At 41.7% G+C, this 24,634-nt stretch overlaps 1 protein-coding gene and 1 long non-coding RNA gene across 3 annotated transcripts; one reads left to right on the top strand and one right to left on the bottom strand.

The window, feature by feature from the left end:
* Positions 1 to 1,265: 1,265 nt before the first annotated feature.
* On the top strand, positions 1,266 to 3,160 carry LOC138980507 (uncharacterized). The gene is made up of 2 exons (XR_011460358.1): positions 1,266 to 2,022; positions 2,062 to 3,160. It is a non-coding gene; the product is annotated as an uncharacterized lncRNA (long non-coding RNA).
* Positions 3,161 to 3,595: 435 nt separating this feature from the next.
* LOC138980500 (uncharacterized) lies at positions 3,596 to 23,372 on the bottom strand. 2 transcript variants are annotated; one of them, XM_070353380.1, is made up of 10 exons: positions 23,100 to 23,372; positions 21,154 to 21,209; positions 16,902 to 17,002; positions 15,930 to 16,078; positions 15,437 to 15,614; positions 14,440 to 14,556; positions 12,427 to 12,576; positions 8,916 to 10,419; positions 7,442 to 8,426; positions 3,596 to 7,076 (listed from the first exon to the last, which is right to left on the bottom strand). In XM_070353380.1, the coding sequence occupies exons 1-8, from the start codon at positions 23,179 to 23,181 to the stop codon at positions 10,089 to 10,091; spliced, it is 1,164 nt and encodes a 387-aa protein (XP_070209481.1). In that variant the 5' UTR covers positions 23,182 to 23,372; the 3' UTR covers positions 3,596 to 7,076; positions 7,442 to 8,426; positions 8,916 to 10,088. The 2 variants fall into 2 exon arrangements, with proteins under 2 accessions (XP_070209481.1, XP_070209480.1); XM_070353379.1 differs by having other exon boundaries at positions 3,596 to 8,426.
* Between the last annotated feature and the right edge of the window lie 1,262 nt (positions 23,373 to 24,634).

Below are 24,634 nucleotides of genomic sequence, written 5' to 3' on the forward strand. Positions count from 1 at the left end.
CTTTCAAGTTCCGTTCACAATTTTAGGGGGTCGCGTTTCTTTGTTGTGCTTACAAGTTACATTCACCGTCTGTTATGTGTTGTGCTTACAAGTTACATACACCATCTGTTATGTGTTGTGTTCTTTTTCTTTGATTTCTCTGTTCCTACTGATAATGTTGGATTGTTGTGCTAACTTTTCCTGTGTCAACATGAAAACTTATCTCGCCTTGACAGTGGTGATGTTGACCTATTGCTGGCAGTGACATTTGTCCATTATTTTGTATTTTGCCTCTCTACGTCATTATTTTGTATTTTGCCTCTCTACTTCATTATTTTGTATTTTGCCTCTCTACTTCATTATTTTGTATTTTGCCTCTCTACTTCATTATTTTGTATTTTGCCTCTCTACTTCATTATTTTGTATTTTGCCTCTCTACTTCATTATTTTGTATTTTGCCTCTCTACTTCATTATTTTGTATTTTGCCTCTCTACTTCATTATTTTGTATTTTGCCTCTCTACGTCATTATTTTGTATTTTGCCTCTCTACTTCATTATTTTGTATTGTTTCCTGTTCAAATGTTGGTGTCATTACCACAAGCGCTTTGTTTCACACATGAATTGTGCATTTTGTAAGCTTGAGGCTTCTTGTTAATGTAACAGATCCAACACAACAGTTAATTCTGCATGCCTACCAGAAGCTACGTTTGAGCGTTGTAGGTTGAAGGCCAGCATCGGCACGTGGCAGATGTAGCTCCAGTTTCTCGTGCTGGCAATGCTAAATTTAGCTCTGTGGCCTTCTCCTATAACGAGGCTTGGTCTCCTGGAGACGTATGTTCGGCTTGAAGCGTTTGGAGGTGAAGAAAGTAGGACAAGGCACTCAGTGTTGTGAAGGAAAGTGGCCAGGATTCATGAGGTTTTCAATGGGTGGTCAGAGGGTGTGCATGTGTACAGGTCATTCAAACATGTTATCATCTGGATGGAGGAAATGAAACTGGGATGCAAGGTTCAATCTGATGTCAATATGACGAAGATGTTCTGATGAACTGGATTAGGCTAGCATTGAGGGAAACACGTTCTTTGGGTCAATTGTACAACTTTCATATTGCATATGATACATGTACCTGCATTTGCGTTTATATTTTGTTGATTATTTTCTTAAAAAATGTTTTTTCTTCAGGAATTTTGTTTGGGATAGTTTTTTTTTCTTTTCTTTTTTTCCCCACAGAAAGTGGATAAGCTTTACCCCACTACCCACCCACCTCCCCCCCCCCCCCCCCCCCCCCCCCCCCCCCCCTCCGCTTGTTCATCTGGAGAAAAAAAAACACCAGTTGGCAAGGTTACCACACCTGTACAAATTCTCCCCTTGCATCATGGTGTATTGACAGGTGTTGGATCTATGCAAGCAGTAGCACTGAAGGCAAGGACAAAATAGACATAAGAAAAACTTATTGTGTCGACGCATCTTCCATCATTCTCACGGTTTCCTCACAGCCATCATTATCTCCCCTCCCATCTGATCTAAATGTCACCACTTGTCACAGCATCAGTAGGCTCCCTTTGTTGGTGTTTCTGTGCATGGCAAACAAAATTTGTTTATAGCCGTATTTATAGGCTAATGAACCTATTTTGATAAATCTAGGGTCTGTTAGATATTTTCCTGGCAAGTTGATGAAGATTTGTGAAATTGAGTTACAGCTGCATGTCTGATACGGTTTCTATTGGACGTACGGTTTCTATTGGACGTACGTTCCTTTGACCTTCTCACCACATGGCTTGTGAAACACATACGAACTACATCAGTACATGTAGCAATATTCCAGACGTTAACGTCCAGTTTCTTTCCTCGTGCTGCACAGCTCATGTCAATTTCACTGTTTTCGTCGCTTTCAACACACACAGTGCAATCAGCTGTGAAGGGAATTTGTGTGTTTACATACATGGAATCACTGTGTGAGCTCTTTTTGGAATCCTTGTTTTAACATACATATGCATGGAATCAGCTTTGTAGGGAATTTGTGTGTTAACATGCATGAAATCAGGTCTGTAGGAAATTAGTGTGTTTACATGCGTGGAATCAGCTGTTTAAGGAATTTGTGTGTTAACATTAAGAACTTGGTGCAATAGAGCATGGAGGTAAAAGCGGAGTTATTGTTGTATTGTGCTAATTGTATGTGTTGCCTAATGATTCAACAGCATGTGTGCATGCACAAAAAACATACCTGTCTGAATTTTCAGCAAATGCTGTCTTGTGATCCCAACATGGTTAGAATTTGTAGTCACAATCCGGGGGCAATGATCAACTTACATTGTGTGGGTGTCGGTTTTTTTCTTTAACAGAATTTTTTAACTTGAGATTTATGCCAAAATAGGAAATGCATGGAGTTGGTTCTTCACTAAGTATGAAATGAGTTGCTTTAAATGTTTGCATAGCACTTACAGGTTTCACTTTTATGTCTAAAGGCTTGTGTTTCATGCAGAGCTTTATTTTATTTTATTTTCGGTGTAATTTTGTCCTGTTATACTTATAGTGGTGTATTTTAATTTTGGGATGAAGTGGTTTCGTATGCGCCGCCTTTTTCACTTGAATTTACTTGACACCTGTGTAATGAATTTTTCCTGATTTCTACAAGTTGATTAGGTCTTTGTATGACAGTGTTTAGCTCTTGATGACAATATGATTGTTGATTAACGATGGATTGAATCAGAAAACTGGTGTCCCTGTGTGATCGTCCCCTCAGCGACTGAATGCTATGCCCGAGTGATATGGTATTCCCTTATCCAAGCCACTCACAATTAGAATGAAATGATCACTTTCAAAATGTATCCATGTGAACTTCCCTGACTTCCGGCATCATAGATAAGATAACGAGTGCAGTTTATTTCATTGTGAAGATTTGTTTATAAAATGAGCTGTTAAAAGTTGATGGTGCAAGCTCAACATTTTACTTTGAGGCCCTGCGAGTTTGATGTGTCTGTGTTTTAGTTATGAATGGTTTTCTTCTTTTGTTTCCTTAGCTGGCTTCCACTAATATTTTGAGAGTACTGTACAGAAACCTTTGGCACTGTGAGGAGAATGGATTGTCCGATGATGTGAATGGAAATTGTGCTGTGAAATGGCTGGTTTTTATTGTGAGTGCATGTGTGCTGAAAGATTAATAAAGTATTTGTTTTCGTAAACGCTGTTCTGTATCTTTTGTGTGTGTGCGTACATGTGTGTATGTGTATGTGTGTGTGTGTGCGTGTTGCAGTTACTACATGTTTGTGCAGAAAGAAATAATATAAGGTATGAACCATGGAAGAGTCATCCGAAGAACTGTACACTGCACAGCGGAACCATAAACAACACAGCGGAACCGTACACTACACTTGTAATGCCATCATAAGGTTAAAATGTGTCGTTTCAATGCGTCATAACCAGCCAAACAATCGGTGTCTACTGTGGGGGACACCTTTCTACTGCTGAAAGCTAAACCTGCACAGTGAAAGCCCTGGCACCCAGCTGCCCGTAGTCGTTTTAAAGGCTGCGTGCAACATTAGCAACAGTACCCATCGTATATTAAGAACAGGCTTAACACTTTCATATTACATGCAACAAACAGAGAAAGCAACAGATAAGTGCAAATCGATTTTTATTAACGGTGTATATTAGCCTGAAAGGGTGAGGAACAGGTCATTTAGATTATTCATAAACAACATTCATTACTATCACAGTCTTTGTAAAAAGTGAGTTATTAAAGTGAGATACAAGACAATACAAAACAAAAATCTCTTTCTGATTGACCATAATATTTATGTACACACCCGTCAGTGAAAATTGGATTCAGTTACAGCTATATGTAGTTTTCGTTGAGCACTTCATTTACAGACACAAGTTACGTATTATGCATTGCTGGTAGACTACCAGACCAGGACAAATTTCTTGTTAATGTAAATGTTTGCAATATATGGACAGCAAGGTGTTTCTAAGTCTATTATTCATAACGTCAGTGATTGTCATAGCAACAGTGATTGTCATAGCAACAGTGATTGTCATAGCAACAGTGATTGTCATAGCAACATGAAGATGAAAGAACACAGTACACACAGATGCAAAGATAAAATATTTAAAAAAAAACATCCCCCACCCCCACCCCCTGTGTGTTGTAATTGTCCCCTTGTCTATGTGATGTAATGTAATGTAAAGCCTATACATGTAAAATAAATAAATAAATAAAAAAATAAAAAACTCCAAAAAAGAATGAAACAAGAAGGGCAAAGCCCATACGACTCACATGCTTGACCTTGACCTTTACATGACCTTGACCTTCAGAGTCAAGGTCAAATAACTAAACCTAGCAATGACATCATACACTAAGAACTGCTTTACACATTTTTCCTACCAAAATACATGTGACCTTGACCCAAGGTCAAGGTCATCCAAGGTCATGCAACACAAAGCTGTTAATTCAAGACAGGAAGTACAATGGTGCTTATTGGCTCTTTCTACCATGAGATATGGTCACTTTTAGTGGTTCACTACCTTATTTTGGTCACATTTCATAAGGGTCAAAGTGACCTTGACCATATGTGACCAAATGTGTCTCATGATGAAAGCATAACATGTGCCCCACATAATTTTTAAGTTTGAAACAGTTATCTTCCATAGTTCAGGGTCAAGGTCACTTCAAAATATGTATACAATCCAACTTTGAAGAGCTCCTGTGACCTTGACCTTGAAGCAAGGTAAACCAAACTGGTATCAAAAGATGGGGCTTACTTTGCCCTATATATCATATATAGGTGAGGTATTGAATCTCAAAAACTTCAGAGAAAATGGGAAAAATGTGAAAAATAGCTGGTTTTTAGGCAACATTTATGGCCCCTGCGACCTTGACCTTGAAGCAAGGTCAAGATGCTATGTATGTTTTTTGGGGCCTTGTCATCATACACCATCTTGCCAAATTTGGTACTGATAGACTAAATAGTGTCCAAGAAATATCCAACGTTAAAGTTTTCCGGACGGGCGGACGTCCGGACGGACGGACGGACGGACGGACGGACGGACGGACGGACGACTCGGGTGAGTACATAGACTCACTTTTGCTTCGCATGTGAGTCAAAAACCCAATTAAAATCAACAACATTTTAAACAAAGTTAAATACCAATACACTATGGACGGATCTACTCAATCTTTTCATGGTACCCTGGCATATTGCATAGGATGATGCTGTCGTGGCATCCACAGCAAACGGACAGCAGACATTCATTACCAGGATAAAGCCGTTATTTCATACACACAATATGTGAGCAGTGCATTTCTCTTCCTTGTGGAAATGTCTGTTGTGAAACAATACAAGCTCAGGCTATCCGTGATCTTGTACATGTACATGTAATGTTATATGAAGTCTTATATCGCGCTCGTATCTCCAGACTCAGACTCAAGGCGCAGGGATCTATTTATGCCGTGTGAGATGGAATTTTTTACACAACGCATCACGCATTCACATCGACCAGCAGATCGCAGCCATTTCGGCGCATATCCTACTTTTCACGGCCTATTATTCCAAGTCACACGGGTATTTTGGTGGACATTTTTTATCTATGCCTATACAATTTTGCCGGGAAAGACCCTTTTGTCAATCGTGGGATCTTTAACGTGCACACCACAATGTAGTGTACACGAAGGGACCTCGGTTTTTCGTCTCATCTGAAAGACTAGCACTTGAACCCACCACCTAGGTTAGGAAAGGGGGGAGAAAATTGCTAACGCCCTGACCCAGGGTCGAACTCGCAACCTCTCGCTTCCGAGCTCAAGTGCATTACCACATGTACTCCCCTTCATCCACTTCTGATAAGCAAACATGTACAATCATGCGCCCGTGTGTGTGTGTAAGGGAGGAATCAAAGAGACAGACAGCCAGACAGAGAACATGAGAGAAAAAAAGAAAGTACGCGCAAGAAAGTAGATGTAAGATGACGTCATAATTCATCATAACAATTTATTACACTGTACGAACACCGTCATTGTGTACTGTCATCATACCATCCTGAAGAAGGCAGTTTCTCACTGCTAAAATATGGATAAAGAAAGACCTAACCTGGCTACTGCTGTGTCCCCTTTTTGTTTAGATACATGGACAGTGTACCACCAAAAAGCCTTTTGTCAGAGATAAGAGTGCACCACAACGCCTGCCTTTGTCAGAGATAAGAGTGCACCACAACGCCCGCCTTTGTCAGAGATAAGAGTGCACCACAACGCCCACCTTTGTCAGAGATAAGAGTGCACCACAACGCCCGCCTTTTGTCAGAGATAAGAGTGCACCAGAACGCCCGCCTTTTTCAGAGAAAAGAGTGCACCACAACGCCCGCCTTTGTCAGAGATAAGAGTGCACCACAACGCCCGCCTTTGTCAGAGATAAGAGTGCACCACAACGCCCGCCTTTGTCAGAGATAAGAGTGCACCACAACGCCCGCCTTTGTCAGAGATAAGAGTGCACCACAACGCCCGCCTTTGTCAGAGATAAGAGTGCACCACAACGCCCGCCTTAAATAAATGGAATAAGGCGTAAATAATGATCGACCGGCGATTGGATACAAGCTCCTGTGGTATCACCCACCCAGAAAGCCAAACTCCGCTTCCTCACATCAACAACCACTCCTGTGTAACAGAGGCATTTAGATATTGGAAACTTTGAACGTCTGAGATGTTACTTCCCTTTGTTTCTCAGATCTGAGACAGAAGTTAATTATCTTAAAGCAGAGAGGCCTTAAACATCTGTATTCTCCACGTACACAATGCCCACTGCTTGTGACAGCAGTATGGAGGTACAAAATAAAAAACAAAAATTTACAAACAACAAACCTCAGAAGACACACAAACAAGGCTACCATCCAAAAAAGAAGACTTCATCAATGAGCAATTATCACGCAAACATAAACAGTGAACATGACCACACAAAAAAAGGTGCAGAAGTCGAAAATGCCTTCTTCCACTTTTCCTTTTCTTATAAATTAAGCAGTATTTCATTCATCTTTGACACTTTGTTAAAAATGAACAAACACAAAAACAAAAAGTAAATTAATAACTGGAACATGTCAGCACAATGAAAACTGCTTTAAAGGCATATGTACGCGCTCCCGTGTTTACAAAGTGTAGTTTGCCCATAATCGATGTCAAACGCACCATAGGACCATATAATGACGATATGTCACCATGCGCGGACCATAATACATGCATTACAGCTTGTTCTAGCCTCTGAAAAAGTGAGGATGTCAACAAAGCCGCGGTGTTAGCTCCCTTGCATCAACGTTACATGTGTTGCCAAATCTATAAATAGGACGATCCAGATCAAAATGAAAATTAACATATCTCAACATTGAAGGGGTCCTAGACCACAATATTTTGCAGGGAACTTAATTTAGCATGTCTCCAGCTGTTGGTAAAGCAATTAGCGTGTATAGTCATCGAGTACATATGCCTTTAAGTACTCCTCTTCACAATAATATAATAAAACTGCTTATATCACATGCAAACCAAGTCAGTGACGGGAATATCAGCTGTTCCCGTTTTGTTTGATGTATGATGACACTGTTTGGTGTATACCCAATGTAGACAGCGGGCGGGGATGTAGCTCAGTCGGTAGCGCGCTGGATTTGTATCCAGTTGGCCGCTGTCAGCGTCAGTTCGTCCCCACGTTCGGCGAGAGATTTATTTCTCAGAGTCAACTTTGTGTGCAGACTCTCCTCGGTGTCCGAACACCCCCGTGTGTACACGCAAGCACAAGACCAAGTGCGCACGAAAAAGATCCTGTAATCCATGTCAGAGTTCGGTGGGTTATAGAAAGACAAAAATACCCAGCATGCTTCCTCCGAAAGCGGCGTATGGCTGCCTAAATGGCGGGGTAAAAATGGTCATACACGTAAAATTCCACTCGTGCAAAAAAACACGAGTGTACGTGGGAGTTTCAGCCCACGAACGCAGAAGAAGAAGAAGAAGAAGAAGAATGTAGACAGCACTAATGCAAACCATGTTTGGAAGACCTTGCCGTCTGGAGCAAAAGTAACAGAAAATGAAATGCACAAAACAAAATATAATGGAAAATTGTCCTGATTACATTTGTAATATTGCTATAAAAAAATAATGAAGCTGAATTTAAATGAACTGATAACCACAAAGGTGGATTTTTTAAGAACACGTAGAAACATGTATCACATAGCTGTTTTGATGGTAATAAAGTTGCTAGAGATCTTTTTATGTTCAAACTTTTTCTGACAGGGAACAGTGATAGCTATCACAGGAGCCTGACTTTCTGACAGGGAACAGTGATAGCTATCACAGGAGCCTGACTTTCTGACAGGGAACAGTGATAGCTATCACAGGAGCCTGACTTTCCAAAGTGGACCATGTTTGCAGACGTCATAGCAATCACAAATCTGCTTTCAGATCTATCGGTTTGGCAGTATCTCTCTTACATGGGGCTGTTTGTTGGCTCACGTAAGTGTAGCCTATGCGATGCTAACTTTTGTCTGTCTGTGCGTGCGTGCGTGCATATGTATGTAAGTATGTCTGTGGTAGAAACTTTAACATTTCGTCATTTGAAGACGTCACATTATGACGTAAGAGGGTTAGACGTCACGCGAAGGAATTACTGAAAGTCTCGGTCATTATTTTGAGCGGGCCGAGACTAGTTGGCTGTCGTGTCCCTGTAACTTGTGTAAGTAGGCTACATGCAGACAGACAGATCTAGATCTAGTGTCTCGTTTTCTTGCACAGTGTCTATGCTTACTGTGTGTGTGTGTATGTGACGGAGTGATTGCGTTTGTGTTACTGTTTGTCGATTTCTTATGTGAGCCTTGAAGGCTTCGCCTCTTGTTTTGGTTATACAGTGACTCTAGCTTAAAATATAAAGTACAGCTAAAAATCTGCTTTCAGATCTATCTTTTTGGCAGTACCTCCCTTACATGGGGCTGTTCGCTTTGGTTATACAGTGACTCTAGCTTAAAATATAAAGTACAGCTAAAAATCTGCTTTCAGATTATCTTTTTGGCAGTACCTCCCTTACATGGGGCTGTTCGCTTTGGTTATACAGTAACTCTAGCTTAAAATAAAAAGTACAGCTGCTCAAAAAAAGACAGTGCAATTTCCCTTTCTTTCAGGTGCTCGTACAGTAATGCTTGTTTGTTTGTTTATTTGTTGCTTAACGTCCAGCCGACTACGCAGAGCCATATCAGGACGAGGAAGGGGGGGATGAAGGGGGCCACTTGTCAAGCAATTCCTGTTTACAAATGCACTAACCCATTACTTGTGTCCCAGCAGGCTTTAGTAAAACTAAATTAATACCTACTGGAAGATTACCAGTTTCCAGTATGTTAAAATAGGCTTAACCTATCTACTGCTGGACTTACATCAGAACACTAACAGATTAAACTATACATGAATCGCGAGACAAGCGGCAAGAGAAGAGATTTTTGGAAAAAATACAGGTGAATGAGCAAGAAGGCAGAAAAAAGAAAAGAATTCATGAAGAAAAAGAGAGCATGACAGGAAAGAGGAACCAAAAATCTACCTAACAGCAAACTAGAAAGCTCCTGCGGTTCCAAAAACAGGAGGGGCCTTTAATTTCATAACCGCAGTGCCCCACTGCGGGATACAGTAATGCTCTACCCTCTGTTTCAAGTCATGTTTAATTAAGTGACAGCACCTGTACCGAATGCCTTGCATCAAGGCAACTCTTGGAAGCAATGTTAAAACTACATGTGAATACATTGTGTGAGTGTTCGACAGATAGAGGTAAAACAAGCTGTACACAAATGTCAAGGCTGTTGTGAAGGTGAAGGTCATAAAAAGATCAAATTAAGCCTAACCCTTAGGTCAAGGCTACTGCAGAGGTGAAGGTCATGGAAGGGTTACAATAAATTGTATCCTAAGTTCATAGCTGCTGTGAAGGTGATGGTCATGAAAGAAACAAAATATCTGTACTCTAAAAGTGAAGTTCACATTGAGTTTACAGTTTTAAAGCTGAACATCCCTCTCCAGGAGACCAGGCCTTGCTATAGTAGAAGGTCACAGAGCTAAATTTAGCAGGAGAAACTTGAGCTACATCTGCAGCGCGACGAGGTTAACCTTTAAGCTTTGGCATCGTCCTCGACAGGAATCAAGGTGTTGCCGAGCGACTCCGACTTGGATTTCTCGCTTTCAGACTCCATCCCTTCCTTGTACTCCTCTCCGGCGGCTTCTTTCTCCAGCCGTTTCTTCTCCCGTTTCCTGCGCCTTCTCTCCTTCTTCTCCTGCTCCTTCTCATCCCCAGACTTGATCCTGACCGCCTTCTCCTCCTCAGGGGCGGGGAGGGGAGGGAGGGCACTGGTGCGCACGGACACGCGGTCCTCGTACTGCATGTGAGGCACTGGCATGGTTGTCTTCCCCACTGCTCCGTTCTCCGCCTGGTTGGAATCGTACCTGCGTCACGGACAGAGGAACATCATTTTAGGTCAGGCAAATTTTGATTAAGACGAGCAGAGACATAGATCCATGTAAGTCTCTGAAACTAGTAAGTTTTCTCTGCCTGGTTGGAATGGTATCTGTGTCAGGGACAAGAGGGACAACGTTTTAGGTCAGTCAAACTTTGATCAAACTTGTGTTTTCTCTGCCTCACAGGTTACCACGTTTTAGGTCAGTCAAATTTTGATAAAACTTGTGAGTTTCCTCTGACTGCTTGCAGGAATCATAACTCCGCCCCACATACAGAACAACACAATTTTGTCAAAACTTAACGATCTGTACGTATTGTATTTAATCAAATTGTACATTATATCTCACTTTCTGGGGATTTCCCTCAGTTAATTACAGTGTTCATGCATGCATAGGCATATGAATGGCACAAAGAGAATTCAGGCATTTTCAGCTTTGCAACAATCACACATTGCCTCAACTGTTGATGTTAATAGCACAAATAGCATGGCTTTGGGAAACAGCAGACACAACCACTAGGTTCCACATGTAACTTACAGCTTTAGCCTCTGCTGTAGTCAAGTGCATGTGATTGCATCGTGTATTGTATGTACTAAGAAAAGACACATTTTTAGCAATGGGACAGTCAGAAACACACAAAGACCAAAGACCTCCATCATAAGGGTTAAATAAACAACTGCATTATTCACATACCAGAGGGGTACCAGTATGCTTAATTGGTTCAAGGGCAGAATATGACGTTAGAATATTTGTGAAGATAAGGATAAGGATAAGATTTTATATAGTCCATGAGGGTAACCTCACAGAAATTCGGGCTGCTTTCTCCCTGGGGAAAGCGAGCTGCCATACAGTATACGGCGCTACCCATTCTTTTTCCTGCATGCGTGTATTCATGTTTCCAAGCCCTGAGACTTAATGCCGTGTGAGATGGAATTTTTTTTATACTTTATTCCAAGTCACACGGGTATTTGGTGGACATTTTTATCTATGCCTATACAATTTTGCCAGGAAAGACCCTTTTGTCAATCGTGGGATCTTTAACGTGCACACCCCAATGTAGTGTACACGAAGGGACCTCGGTTTTTCGTCTCATCCGAAAGACTAGAACTTGAACCCACCACCTAGGTTAGGAAAGGGGGGAGAAAATTGCGGCCTGACCCAGGCCTGAACACGCAACCTCTCGCTTCCGAGCGCAAGTGCGTTACCACCCCTCCACCCAGTCCTGCATATACTGCATACATGGTGGTGTAAACTTTGGTAGCCTAAATGAACAGAATCTTCATAACTGCAACCATAGAGTCACTCTTCTAGTATCATTAAACAGACATTCATTCTTTTATGCTTTGAATCTATGAATTCAACACTTCAAACATCTACACATGTGCATACACACACACACACACACACACACACACACACACACACACACACACACACACACACACACGTGCACGCTCCAGAGCGCACGGACAGATGTATACATCTACACATGTGCGCGTGCACAAAGGTAATATTGCCACACAGACATACTTGAAGGCACAAACATACAAACAAACAAACAAACAAACAAACAGAGATAATTCACACTCTTGAACATCAACAGCTTGATTTTTGAATTGCACAGTCACCCAACGGCAGTGTGTTTATACCATGGGTGGAAAAGCCTGAGTTAATCTCTTGAAACACAATGTCATACTAGTATCACTATCCTGTGAGAAGGAAAAGCATGTCTACACCGTTAAAACCCGCCACAATTTAGAACCAGGTAATGATGCTCAGTTTACTACCAATCTGTTTTTCTTTTTGATTTATCTGGTTCACATTTTACGACAATTTGAAAATGACGAAAAATCACTCGCAATAGCGAGCGCGAATGAGTTGCGTTTCCTTCGCCGGGGACTGTACAACATCTAAGAAGTGACAACATCAAGAAGGTTCCAAGGGATACGACGTCAACTTCAACACATCCATGTCATCATCATCTTCATCACTTACATCATCGATCTCGTCTTCAATGACACAGTTGGAATCACTCCGTTGCCTTCGACACGACTCTCTGGGGTTTTGGTACTGTAGCTGTTGCCATCATGGTCATCTAACGTTTCCATTCGGATTCCTCTGGCTTTCTTAGATCTTCGCGGCCAGCTGTAATTAGTGACAATCAACGCATGCAGGTGATGGTGACTGGTGAAAATGACACTCAAAACTCAACAGCATGCACGTCAGTATTGTTGGCACCCCCTACCTTGTGGGGCCTTGTCGTGATGGAAACCAAAATATGAACACACTGAAATATTCACTGTTGGCTAGACCCACTGATTTGATGATACAGTGCTACCTGCCATGAAAGGACACCCTTGAGACAAGCAAAAAGTGTCCCAACATAGCAGGTGGCCTGTCATGACAGGTATATTTTGGTAGAGAAGGCAAAGGGACCTCAGAATGTGTCCTTTTAAGGGAGGTGTCCTCTCAATGGAGGGGCCGCACATTGCAGGTACCACTGTCAATGACTGTTAGTGCCCTCACGGTTAAACCATTAGGGGGCATGTTCTTCCCACTGATTTTATATGTTTTACCTTTTTTGGGGGGTGGGGGGTAGGGGCGAGTACATTGTGCGTACAAGCAAATAATATTGTTTATTTTGCAGAGCAGGCAAGAAAGAGGAAGGGATGACATGTGGAAGAAGAATTTCTATTTGCTGGGATTTCTGGTCACCTAATCGATATGTTTCCATTTCCAATGTTTTTTTTGGTCAACAATTTGACTATTTTAGTAATTGAGACATCCAATATTCACATAAGAACTACATGTATTTGGAGGTTCAATCCAAAGTGAACCGCAAGACAAACAAAAGCTAACTCTGATGGTGAAGCAAAAGAAAAAGAATAATAGGCATTCAAAAGCTCGCTGGAAAGTAAATAAGTAAATAACAAAACAAGAAGAGCAAACGCTCGATCGAGTCACTTTCGCAGTTCTGAATATTATATGAGGCATCAGATGGACAGGAAGAAATTGCTATTCACAACACAATGAGTCACGTTCACATAAAATTTGAGCCCGGTCACTTTTATAGTTTCCGAGAAAAGCCCAACGTTAAGTTGTGTGTTGCCAAACAGAAAAGGCTAGTTATCTCCCTTGTTTTTCTGATAACGTTCGTAAAAGGCTACAGATGTAAATACTTTGATGTAAAGAATAATCCTACAAAGTTTCAATCACATCCGATGAACTTTGTCAAAGATATAAAATGTCTAATTTTTCCTTTGACGCTGACCTGTGACCTTGAAAAAGGTCAAAGGTCAACGAAACCATCGTTAAAGTGTAGAGGTCATTGGAGGTCACGACTAAACAAAATATGAGCCCGATCGCTTTGATAGTTTCCGAGATACTTTGTCAAAGATATAAAATGTCTAATTTTTCCTTTGACGCTGACCTGTGACCTTGAAAAAGGTCAAAGGTCAACGAAACCATCGTTAAAGTGTAGAGGTCATTGGAGGTCACGACTAAACAAAATATGAGCCCGATCGCTTTGATAGTTTCCGAGAAAAGTCCAACGTTAAGGTGGTGTCTACGGACGGCCGAACGGCCGGCCGGACAGACTAACACTGACCGATTACATAGAGTCACTTTTTCTCAAGTGACTCAAAAATGGCGCAAGACATGTATCAACAACATAACAAATAAAGATAGTTTTACGACAGTACGGAGAAAAACAAAACAAAGATAAATCGCAACATACTGCACATCTTCTGTGTCTACACAGTTACTCCCCCTCTTATCCACCATCTGCCCCTAGCAACATACTGCACATCTTCTGTGTCTACACAGTTACTCCCCCTCTCATCCACCATCTGCCCCTAGCAAATAAAGAAGAGAAACAAGCACTCGCAGAAATTCAAGCAAAAAGTATGTGAAAATCTTTGTGATGTTACCGTTTGGCATGAAAGAACGACACACCTACCAGCAGACTGTGCACTTAAAAGCAGACGTGATGAAAAATGCGAAACTTACAAGTTGCTGGATTGCTTGCTGTCACACTCCAGAGTGTGAATGGGGCGGACGCGACCGCTCTTCTTCGATCTCTTCTCCTTCAAAAGCTTCTGCTTTGCAGCCTTCTCCTTTCGCTGGCTATCACACAAACATCAATTGAAAATATATTATTCCACACGACCGCTCTTCTTCGATCTCTCTCTATTAATCGGCATTGGACTGCATTATCAAGAGATCAACTGCAGTGTAAAAGAATTCGTTTAATTTTGCCTGAAGGAAATCTTGACAATGTGTGAACGATGTACATTTAATTTAATTTCTGTGAACAAAATCAGCATGCGTGCATGCACGCACGCACACACACACACACACACACACACACACACACACACATACACATGCACACACACACACACACACACACACCACACACACACATGCACACACACACACACACATGCGCACACACACACACACAAACCATACACCCTTCAAACATACACAAAGGCATAGCACATCCACCCCCAAAACACACACAAGACTGACAGACTGACTTTTAGGGTTTAAAGTCCTCTTAGACCAGTTTGCCTATTTTGGGACAGGTATTGGTAATACTCTGATAATATGGTGTCAGTGATACTTTGACTCCAACAAGCTTGCTGTGCCTGTCTTCTTCGACACGCCAGCAATTGGGTTTGTCTCGTCAAAGTATCGAAATATGATCATGATAATCAGAGACGAGAGATGATGCATGCGTGTTTTTGTGTTTTACAAGCCCTGAGACTTTCGCTGTGAACTTGGAATCTTTTTTTGTGCGCATGTGTGCACAGGAGGGTGTTCGGACACCGAAGAGAGACTGAATAAAGTTGACTTCGAGAAATAAACATCTTGCCAAACCTGGGATTCGAACCCATGGTGATAGCGACGAATTGGTTACAAAGCCAGCACTCTACCAACTGAGCTACGTCCACGCCCCCACCACACACGTCTTCACCAATCCACCACATTGGACACTTACTTCCACATATGAAGACCGATGGCCACACCGATGACGGCAAAAAGGATGATGAAAGCGATGGGGATGAGGATCTTGTTCATCTCAGAGTCTGGGTCGATGCCAATGAACTCCTCCCCGATGTAGGTGATCTGGTAACCCAGGGCAACCTCCAGGCTCGCCATGATGTTGGTGATGATTGCTGGGGGAAAAGATGACTGGCAATTAGTGTAATGAAGCGCACAAAACACTTTCATTACCTTGGGAGGTGTACTATACGTTGTTGGTCATCCACAGATTCACATACATATATCAAAGACAAGACCGTTCACTTTCATGTCTGCCATTTATTGGGTATCAGGGCACATCTCTCGCCTTGCAGCACTACCCCAATCTCTGACGTCATCAAAGCGTCTTAATAGGCTAAACTATTAAATCTTCTTATTAGACTAATCTAATACAAAGTCATGGATACGACAGGAGAGGCTTGTGTGTGTATAAAACAGGTAGAACTCACTTTCCACAGTGTTAGAGTTGACGACAAACTGTGTGGAGGGGGTGGCGGACAGGCTGAAGACGGTGGGGAAGTCCAGGTAGATGCTGACCTTCAGGCTCTTGCTGGAGATCTCCGGGCCTGTGTACACTCCCACTTGGGTGCTCGTGAATCTGACACAATCAAGATGGTCAAATGTATTGAACTGGTAAAGCGCTTCGAGCTTTGGAGAAGCGCTATATAAATGTGCCATTATTATTAAAAGCAAAACCTATCTAGATGTAAATCTGTAACCACACTCAGTCCAGTAGAACCTGCCCTGGCGAATACGTCTTAATAACGACCACCTGGCAAGAACAACCACCCCAAAGGATCCCTGGTGAGTTGTCCCCCATACAGTGGAACTCCTCTCATAATACCTAAACAAAATCTGAGAAAATCAGGTGTTAAAATACATTTACAGAGGTTATAAACAGAAACTCTAAGAAAACAGGGTCTTAAAAGGGAGGGAGTCTTAAATTGGGGGGTCTTAAAAGGGGGCTAAACTGTCCAGAGCGACCACCTTTCTATAACGACCACTTTTCGTTCAGTCTTAGGGTGGTCGTTGGACAGGTTTCCACTGTATAAGCTTATATTTGGGAATCCGGAGAGACTTTCTTTGTTTAGTAGGGCACATGTGGGGGTTGCATGATTCGAGCGGAAGCCTTTTTAACTTCAAGATGAGGACATTATTATTTCCAACCTTGGACAATAAAATAATCTTATTTTTGTGTATGCATACAGTTTCAAATGTTTTTCAAGTTTGACTTCTACAGCACAGTCAATCCTCACTACACCGTGCTACAGTACCATGGGCGGGACTGAAAATTGTCATGAATCCTGAAGCCGGAAAATAAGAAAAAAAGAAAATCAAAACTTGACTAAATATAAAAAAAGCCATAATTGAATCCGGATTTCCGGCATATACCGGAAGAATCCCACCCATGCAGTACTCACAGAAATCCAGTTGACAAGCCGCATGACTCAGCGTTATTGGTACAGTAGGTGGCAGCCTCTGCTGCAACCAGTGTCTTAAAGGTGGCCAGCTTGTTGCTCCACTGAAACAGTCATAGAGCCAAGGGTTATAGTTCAACCATTTTCCCCCATGGCATGGAAAGTAACTCCCTCAATTTTAAACTTGAAAAAAATCATTGCAAAGTAACTACATACATGTACAGTCGAAACCCCCTTTTAAGACCCCCCAATTTAAAACTTCCCCTTTAACACTTTCTACCCCACCTTTGTTGACCAAGTTTTTTTTAGCCAAGATCAGCTGTGCTGCAGCAGGTCACTCAGAATTGTAGTAACTGTGTATCAACACACTGGAATGCAGGCGTTAGATGAACATATAATATGAGTGGGTACGGATATAACCGTACCTGGGAGACAATGAGTTAAGACACCCCAATTTAAACCCCCCCCCCCTTTTAAGACCTGGAATTAACCATATCCACATATCGAGACTCTGGGAGTTACTTCCCTTGTTTTAGGAAGCAAACACACACAAATGCTGCTAACAAGCGCTGTGCTTGGGGACAATGTAAAACGGATGATAGGTATCCTGAACGCTGTGTTGGCGTGAAATTCATCCCATTTGTGAAACCGGGAAAGCATCTGTACCATCTAGATCGCTGCCTTCGCTGGATAAAAGCCTGCAATCGCCCAGCTTACCAGTTGAACGTCAACACAACCAAGTCGTACACGTACATTTGCAGCAAGGTCAGATCTCGCACGACTTTGATTCAAGGCCTATTGCTAATTTTTTGATGGTTTGGTCTCAGTGTCACAAAAATATGACGATCTAATCAATCACTGATTTAAAAAACAAGTATGTTGCCCTATATCCATTGACATTCTTAGTGAAATAGATCTATTTGAAATAGTATTTCACTGCCCGAACTTGTTGCCGGCTGTATTGAGCTTGTGTGTTCGTGTAGGCTTACTCAAAAAGTCAAAATCACAGTCGTCTCCGAAACAAGCAATAATCAGAGTTGGGGGGAAAACATTTCGTTTGTTCAGTTTTGTTTTGTTCTTGATAGTTTGTTTATCTCTCACACACACACACACACACACACACACACACACACACACACACACACACATACATACATACATACACAAACACACGCGCGCACGCACACACATTGCACGTACGCGCACATACACACACCTACTGAGATATGCCTAACATACACGCACGCTTGCAAACACACACATAATACGCAAACGCAGTTTAATTTCCTCAATACAAGGCGAAAGGCACACACACACCACACACAAATAAACACACACACGCAGTCCCACACACACACACACACAACCCTCTCACACACAAATAAACCCACACACGCAGTCAACCCCCCCCCCACACGCACACAACCCTCACACACACAAATAAACACACACACGCAGTCCACACACACACAACCCTCTCTGACACACACACCCGCCCAACCCCAGCGTCCAACTCAACTTTCACCAACAACCATACCCTACTCTCACTATCGCTCTCTCTCTCTCTCTCTCACACACACACACACACACACACACACACACACACACACACACACACATACATACATACACAAACACACGCGCGCACGCACACACATTGCACGTACGCGCACATACACACACCTACTGAGATATGCCTAACATACACGCACGCTTGCAAACACACACATAATACGCAAACGCAGTTTAATTTCCTCAATACAAGGTGAAAGGCACACACACACCACACACAAATAAACACACACACGCAGTCACACACACACACACAACCCTCACACACACAAATAAACCCACACACGCAGTCAACCCCCCACACACACACACACAACCCTCACACACACAAATAAACACACACACGCAGTCCACCCCCCCACACACACACACAACCCTCTCTGACACACACACCCGCCCAACCCCAGCGTCCAACTCAACTTTCACCAACAACCATACCCTACTCTCACTATCGCTCTCTCTCTCTCTCTCACACACACACACACAAGCTCACGCAAGCACAGCCACACACACACACAGCACGCGCATACACACACACTGACACACATCACACACAGCACGCGCATATACACACACACTGACACACATCACACACACACACCCACACACACCTTTCGCAGTTCGCTCACAGTTCTTCTCTTTTCCATCGTCGCCATCTTCGAAGCTTGCTTCGCTTTTCAGGGGAGATAACCCGTTTATCACATTCGCTGCTGACTTGTGGGTCAAGTCTATTGTTCAGACTTCTCTTCATAACCCCTAGCTGTCATTTTACCTCCATTTTAAGACTCCCACCTTTTGAAGACATGATTTTCTTAGATTTTTTGAGGTTTTAGAAGGTGGTTTCTACTGTATTGTGAGTTTTCCGAAATCATAAATGCTCACACATCACAGGAAGCCAGTAGAAATGAAAACAGGTATGCATCAGAATTAGTATTGTGTAAAACCGGTGTTTCAGGTACAGTCGAACCCACTTAAAACGAACACGCTAGTTACGAATTTTGACTTATAACGTATTAGTTTTAAGTTCCCAACTGAATACCTCTTTCTTCATGCTTAAAAAAAATGCTTAAAACGAATTCTTTATAACGAATTTATGCTTATAACGAGCACTTTTTGGATTCCCAAGCATGCATAATGTCTGTAATTTACTCACGCTTATGACGAAATCTTTAAACTCATCCCGAGATCGACATATCATGGGAATTTGAGAAGTTTGAATACATGTGTCAAAGTCTTCCCTTGCGTCGACTGCTTGAACCATTGCTCAACCGATCACTGAATAAAGTTAAACTGATTACACTGTACTCACAAAACAATTTCAAATTTAGAATCAAAGTGATTGATAGCTCAGACACTGAACATGAATGACTGACTGACGTTTATTTCCTTCGCGAATACCAAAAACGAAACATCAATGTTTTGAACGAAAGCCATTGCCAAAAAATATAGATGCCAGAGTGGTTTCCCTTGGAGTGCTTTCGATTTGGATTTGAACATCATGTTGCAACAAAAACAAAAAAAAACTAAATTGGCCAAGGTTTGCTACCCGTCGCCAAGGTAAGTGATTCCGGACAAATGATAGGAACACCGCGAATGTGGACAGTGTCAGTGTGTGCGTGTGTGTGACCAAAAACGTAACAACTGGATGAAACATCTATTCTGTGTGCTCACTCTCACTCAAACTCAATCCTCTGCGAACGCCAAGAAGACTCAAACTCAACAATCATCACTCAACATGAGACACACATGAACATGTAACTGAATATGTCACTTTATTGTCTAAACGTGAAGCAGCATGAAAGTTGCGAAAGAAACAAATTGAAACACCATAAAATGTACAAGACTTAAAAAAAAAAAAAAAAAATAATAATAAAAATCAATCAATTTTCTTAATACGAATTTTGGTTAAGACGAACTTTTTTCCCGATCCCCAGTGATTCGTCTTAAGCGAGTTCGACTGTATCTGCATGTGGGAGCTCCATTGGGCAGTATTAGGCGCTCTTGGGGAAAAGGGTTAAGCAGTACAAGAACCATTTAAGCATCACCTCTTATGGGTTCACCCACTGTGAAGCGGCCCGTTACAGGTAGACGTGGAACACCATTACACCGTCATGCTGCGGCTTGCCGTGATCTAGTCGCAGCTAGCTGCGATCTAGTCGTGGCAAGCCGCGATGTCTTATTTGACCCAAGCAGGTTACAGCTAGCCGCGACCAGGTCGCAGCCAGGTGTGATAAATAAATGTACTCTTCATTGGATAATAAAAGAACTTTTTCTTAATTTTTTCTCAGAAAAATTACCCTTTTGTCATTTAACATACGCTGTTCTCTGCAGTGTTTTGTTTTTTTAATACAGGTGTGTGTGTGTGTGTTTAGGTGTATGAACAATGTACATGTTTAAGAAGTGTATGTGTGCTTTTAAATATATATGGATGTGTATGTTTATATGTAAGAGCAATGTCTGTAGACATGTGTGCACAAAGTGTGTCTGTGTGTCTGTGTCTGTGTGTGAGTGAGTGAGTGAGTGAGTGAGTGAGTGAGTGAGTGAGCGAGTGAGTGAGTGAGTGAGTGTGAGTGTGTGTGTGTGAGTGTGTGTGTGTGCGTGTGTGTGTGTGTGTGTGTGTGTCAGGCAATCAGAATGGCTCCATGAATGTTTTTCAATCTTGTGCTACAGGTAAGTGATTTACCTCAGACTCAGACATTTTGTAGATAGTCAGTTCCACGCTCTGGTCCTCTCTTTCGCCTGAAAAAAGCATCGCAAATGAAAAATGTGTAGAACACACAGTAAATCTGCAAAACATATGACAACGCTCCAAACCCCACACCTTCCTACCACCCCCACCCACCGAAAAAAAATCCATACTTAACCGCACTTCTGTTGTTTTTAACCAAATGGCTCTTTTGTACTGAAAGTACCCAGATTCAAGAGTAAGGTGGAAAAAGAAAGGAAAAGACAAGAAAAAGAGGGAGAAAAAAAACCCAAATAAAAAAACATTTTGGCAGACCAGCTGTCTTGTTTCATCTTTAAGGACCAAGGCTGGGGTTGATTAAGATGTAAAAAGGTGATAAAAAATGCTCCCCAAGGACCAACACAACAAGAAGAGCAAACGCTCGATCGAGTCACTTTCGCAGTTCTGAATATTATATGAGGCATCAGATGGACAGGAAGAAATTGCTATTCACAACACAATGAGTCACGTTCACATAAAATTTGAGCCCGGTCACTTTTATAGTTTCCGAGAAAAGCCCAATGTTAAGTTGTGTGTTGCCGAACAGAAAAGGCTAGTTATCTCCCTTGTTTTTCTGATAACGTTCGTAAAAGGCTACAGATGTAAATACTTTGATGTAAAGAATAATCCTACAAAGTTTCAATCACATCCGATGAACTTTGTCAAAGATATAAAATGTCTAATTTTTCCTTTGACGCTGACCTGTGACCTTGAAAAAGGTCAAAGGTCAACGAAACCATCGTTAAAGTGTAGAGGTCATTGGAGGTCACGACTAAACAAAATATGAGCCCGATCGCTTTGATAGTTTCCGAGAAAAGTCCAACGTTAAGGTGGTGTCTACGGACGGCCGGCCGGACGGCCGGCCGAACAGGCTAACACTGACCGATTACATAGAGTCACTTTTTCTCAAGTGACTCAAAAATGCTGGTCTGACAATAAGCCACTAAACATTGTTTTTGTCATCATTTCGGTAGTGCAAAAGTACGCACAATCACCCACAGGAAGCAAAATTATTAGAATGCAATTCAGGGCCACAAAATGCATCAGAAGTTCAATCTGTTGCGTCATAATTGAAAATGTGACGTCAAATGAAAACTTTATGTCGCCTTTCTTCCAGTCTAAAAATGCACAGAGCTGCCATCATATCTTCGAGGTCAGTCACTTTTTAGCATGCACCTTTTCTTTTAAGTGTTTAAACCTTTTCATTGCGCAATTTGTGATTGCACAGCTTAGTTGCAAAATGACCAAGAGTCATCGCGGTAATTTCCAACATTGATTGGGTCTTTGAAAGTGAACGTTTACAGTCGTTGTCCTCAGAAACACGAATCCAAAGCTGTGTTGGTTCCAAAAATCAAACAAACAGCCTGATTGGCTTTTACTTTGACAATCGTCATGAATCCACGTCAAGTTGAACAATGATTGTCGAGATATGTGTCAAATGTCATGATATTGTGGTTAACAATACAAATAACATAACTGTATCAAACCATTTTAGTTAGAATCCCTTTTATTTTTTAAGACTGAACTAACACAACCATGCACTATTTGGTTGTCCCAACAAGCCGCCTAAATATGCGTTTTGGGTCGGCCTCTGGAGATGTCACATATATGGCTCAAACTTTGAGTCAAAGAACTTTAAGAAGGAAAATTCCGTTTTCAGACGCTACATTAAAGAAGCTCAAAACTCCAATTTTCAAAGTGGCATGTTACAAACTAACCATTCTGTTTCACTCCTGCCGTCATAACCCCCCCCCCCCCCCTCCCCCCCCCTCCCCCCCCCCCCCCCCCCCCCCCACACACACAACAAATGATCAAAGCAAAATATTCCTCAGCCATCCATATTCACACACAAAAATCCATGGCTACCGCTTCTCCAGATAAAATAAACACGCAGGCAGACTTACTGGCTTGTGTCGCGAAAACGATGCCAAAAATCGAAGACAGCAAACACAGCGCCACAAGCGTCTCTATCTTGAAAGCCGACATCTTGATTTTTTTAAGCAAGTGTCACAGTCGCAAAGATGTTCGAAACGAAAAAAAGTCTGCTTTTTGGCTGAAATTATCTTACTGGCTTCTATCTCCTGTCACCTTGCCATGATATGAAATGGCAGGTACTGACTGACACAACCCACGGTGTGTTTTTACAGCGCGCGTTAGTCGGGGTGACCAACGTAAACACCTCTGTTGCTGTGTGCTGTACGCACTTGGCGCACTTTCGCCATCCGAACCGGGTCAGCCGAATGAAGATTTTTCTGTTTGGAGATATGATACACATCTATGCACTGACGCAGTAATCTAAAACTAAACGCCCGTCCCACTCTCATAAATCGAAAATGGAACATTTCAGACTGCCAGAATAACTTTACCTGTGTGTTCAAAGTAACTTCAGGCATGTTCCTATGCAGTTACTGACGCAAAGGGCAGGTCGGTTTCAGTTTTAATAAACAATTCTAGATAATTGTGTATCTTATATTTGAGTCTTTCGTGTTTTAGACATTGATGCATTTAATAGTTTTAACGAGTTGCCTTTTGTTTTATCATTTTGGTGTTTATCTAGATGTGCTGTGTATCTTATAAGAAGTTCTTAAAAGTTCGAAGTTATTTTAGCATATAGGTTTTTTTATGGTCTTAACAGTTAAACATGTATTACGTTATCATTAAGATTCATGCTTTGTTAGCACTAAGCAGTTGTTTTAATCAGTCTGGTTTTCTCTTGTTTTCATCTTATGAACATTCTAAATGTTAGACTAACTTAGTGTCTTGTACAGAATAACAACTGTGTGAATGGTGCTATACTGAATGAAAGAGTGCGACATGAAGTTATTGTACATCATTGTAAAGAGTGTGAATGACGTTTTAGTTTAGATGTCAAGCGCTTAGAGCAAGCCTTTTTTTGACGAAAGTTTTTGATTTAGCGCTATATAAATGTTCTTATTATTATTATTATTATTAAAAGGGGTCTACTTCACTGAGTCGACCAAAAGGGCACTTCCACTACCCAAAAACAAATATGTTGGCAAAGGGTAACGTGACCAAAAAAGATAGGGTTGATAAAAATAAAAAAATTTAAATAAATTTAGTCGATTTTAAAAGAGGTTACTTCCCTTAGTCTCGGTATGGTTCCAAAAATGTGCCATAAGTGGTGTTTTTTGTAGACTGAAATGAAAACAAAGTTTTAGGGTCGGCGGGACTGAAAAGTAGGGTCGGTCGGGTTACCAACATATATCATAGTTTTTGTTTGGTCGAACTCGTTCAGCGGCATGCCATACATTTATTGTTAGACAAGTTATTATTTAATTTGAAACTTCAGAAAGTACAAAATGCAGCAGTGGCAAAACTAGTTCTAAAAGCACGCAAAAGAGATCATGCCAAACCACTACCCAGCTCTCTCTACTGACTGGTTACTGGTTGAAGCCCGCATTAAAGCTGTGGTCTATTT

The sequence above is a fragment of the Littorina saxatilis genome, linkage group LG11, assembly GCF_037325665.1.
Source record: "Littorina saxatilis isolate snail1 linkage group LG11, US_GU_Lsax_2.0, whole genome shotgun sequence".
Lineage (NCBI taxonomy): Eukaryota > Metazoa > Mollusca > Gastropoda > Littorinimorpha > Littorinidae > Littorina > Littorina saxatilis.

What these genes read in the sequence shown, in the direction of transcription:
- LOC138980500 (XM_070353380.1), bottom strand. Translation starts at nt 23,181, where the DNA reads ATGTCGGCTTTCAAGATAGAGACGCTTGTGGCGCTGTGTTTGCTGTCT. An exon ending in CAACTCTAACACTGTGGAAA is followed by an intron (nt 15,615 to 15,929) that starts GTGAGTTCTACC and finishes CTTTTCCCCCAG; the next exon opens with CAATCATCACCAACATCATG. An exon ending in TTGAAGACGAGATCGATGAT is followed by an intron (nt 10,420 to 12,426) that starts GTAAGTGATGAA and finishes TCCGTGACGCAG; the next exon opens with GTACGATTCCAACCAGGCGG.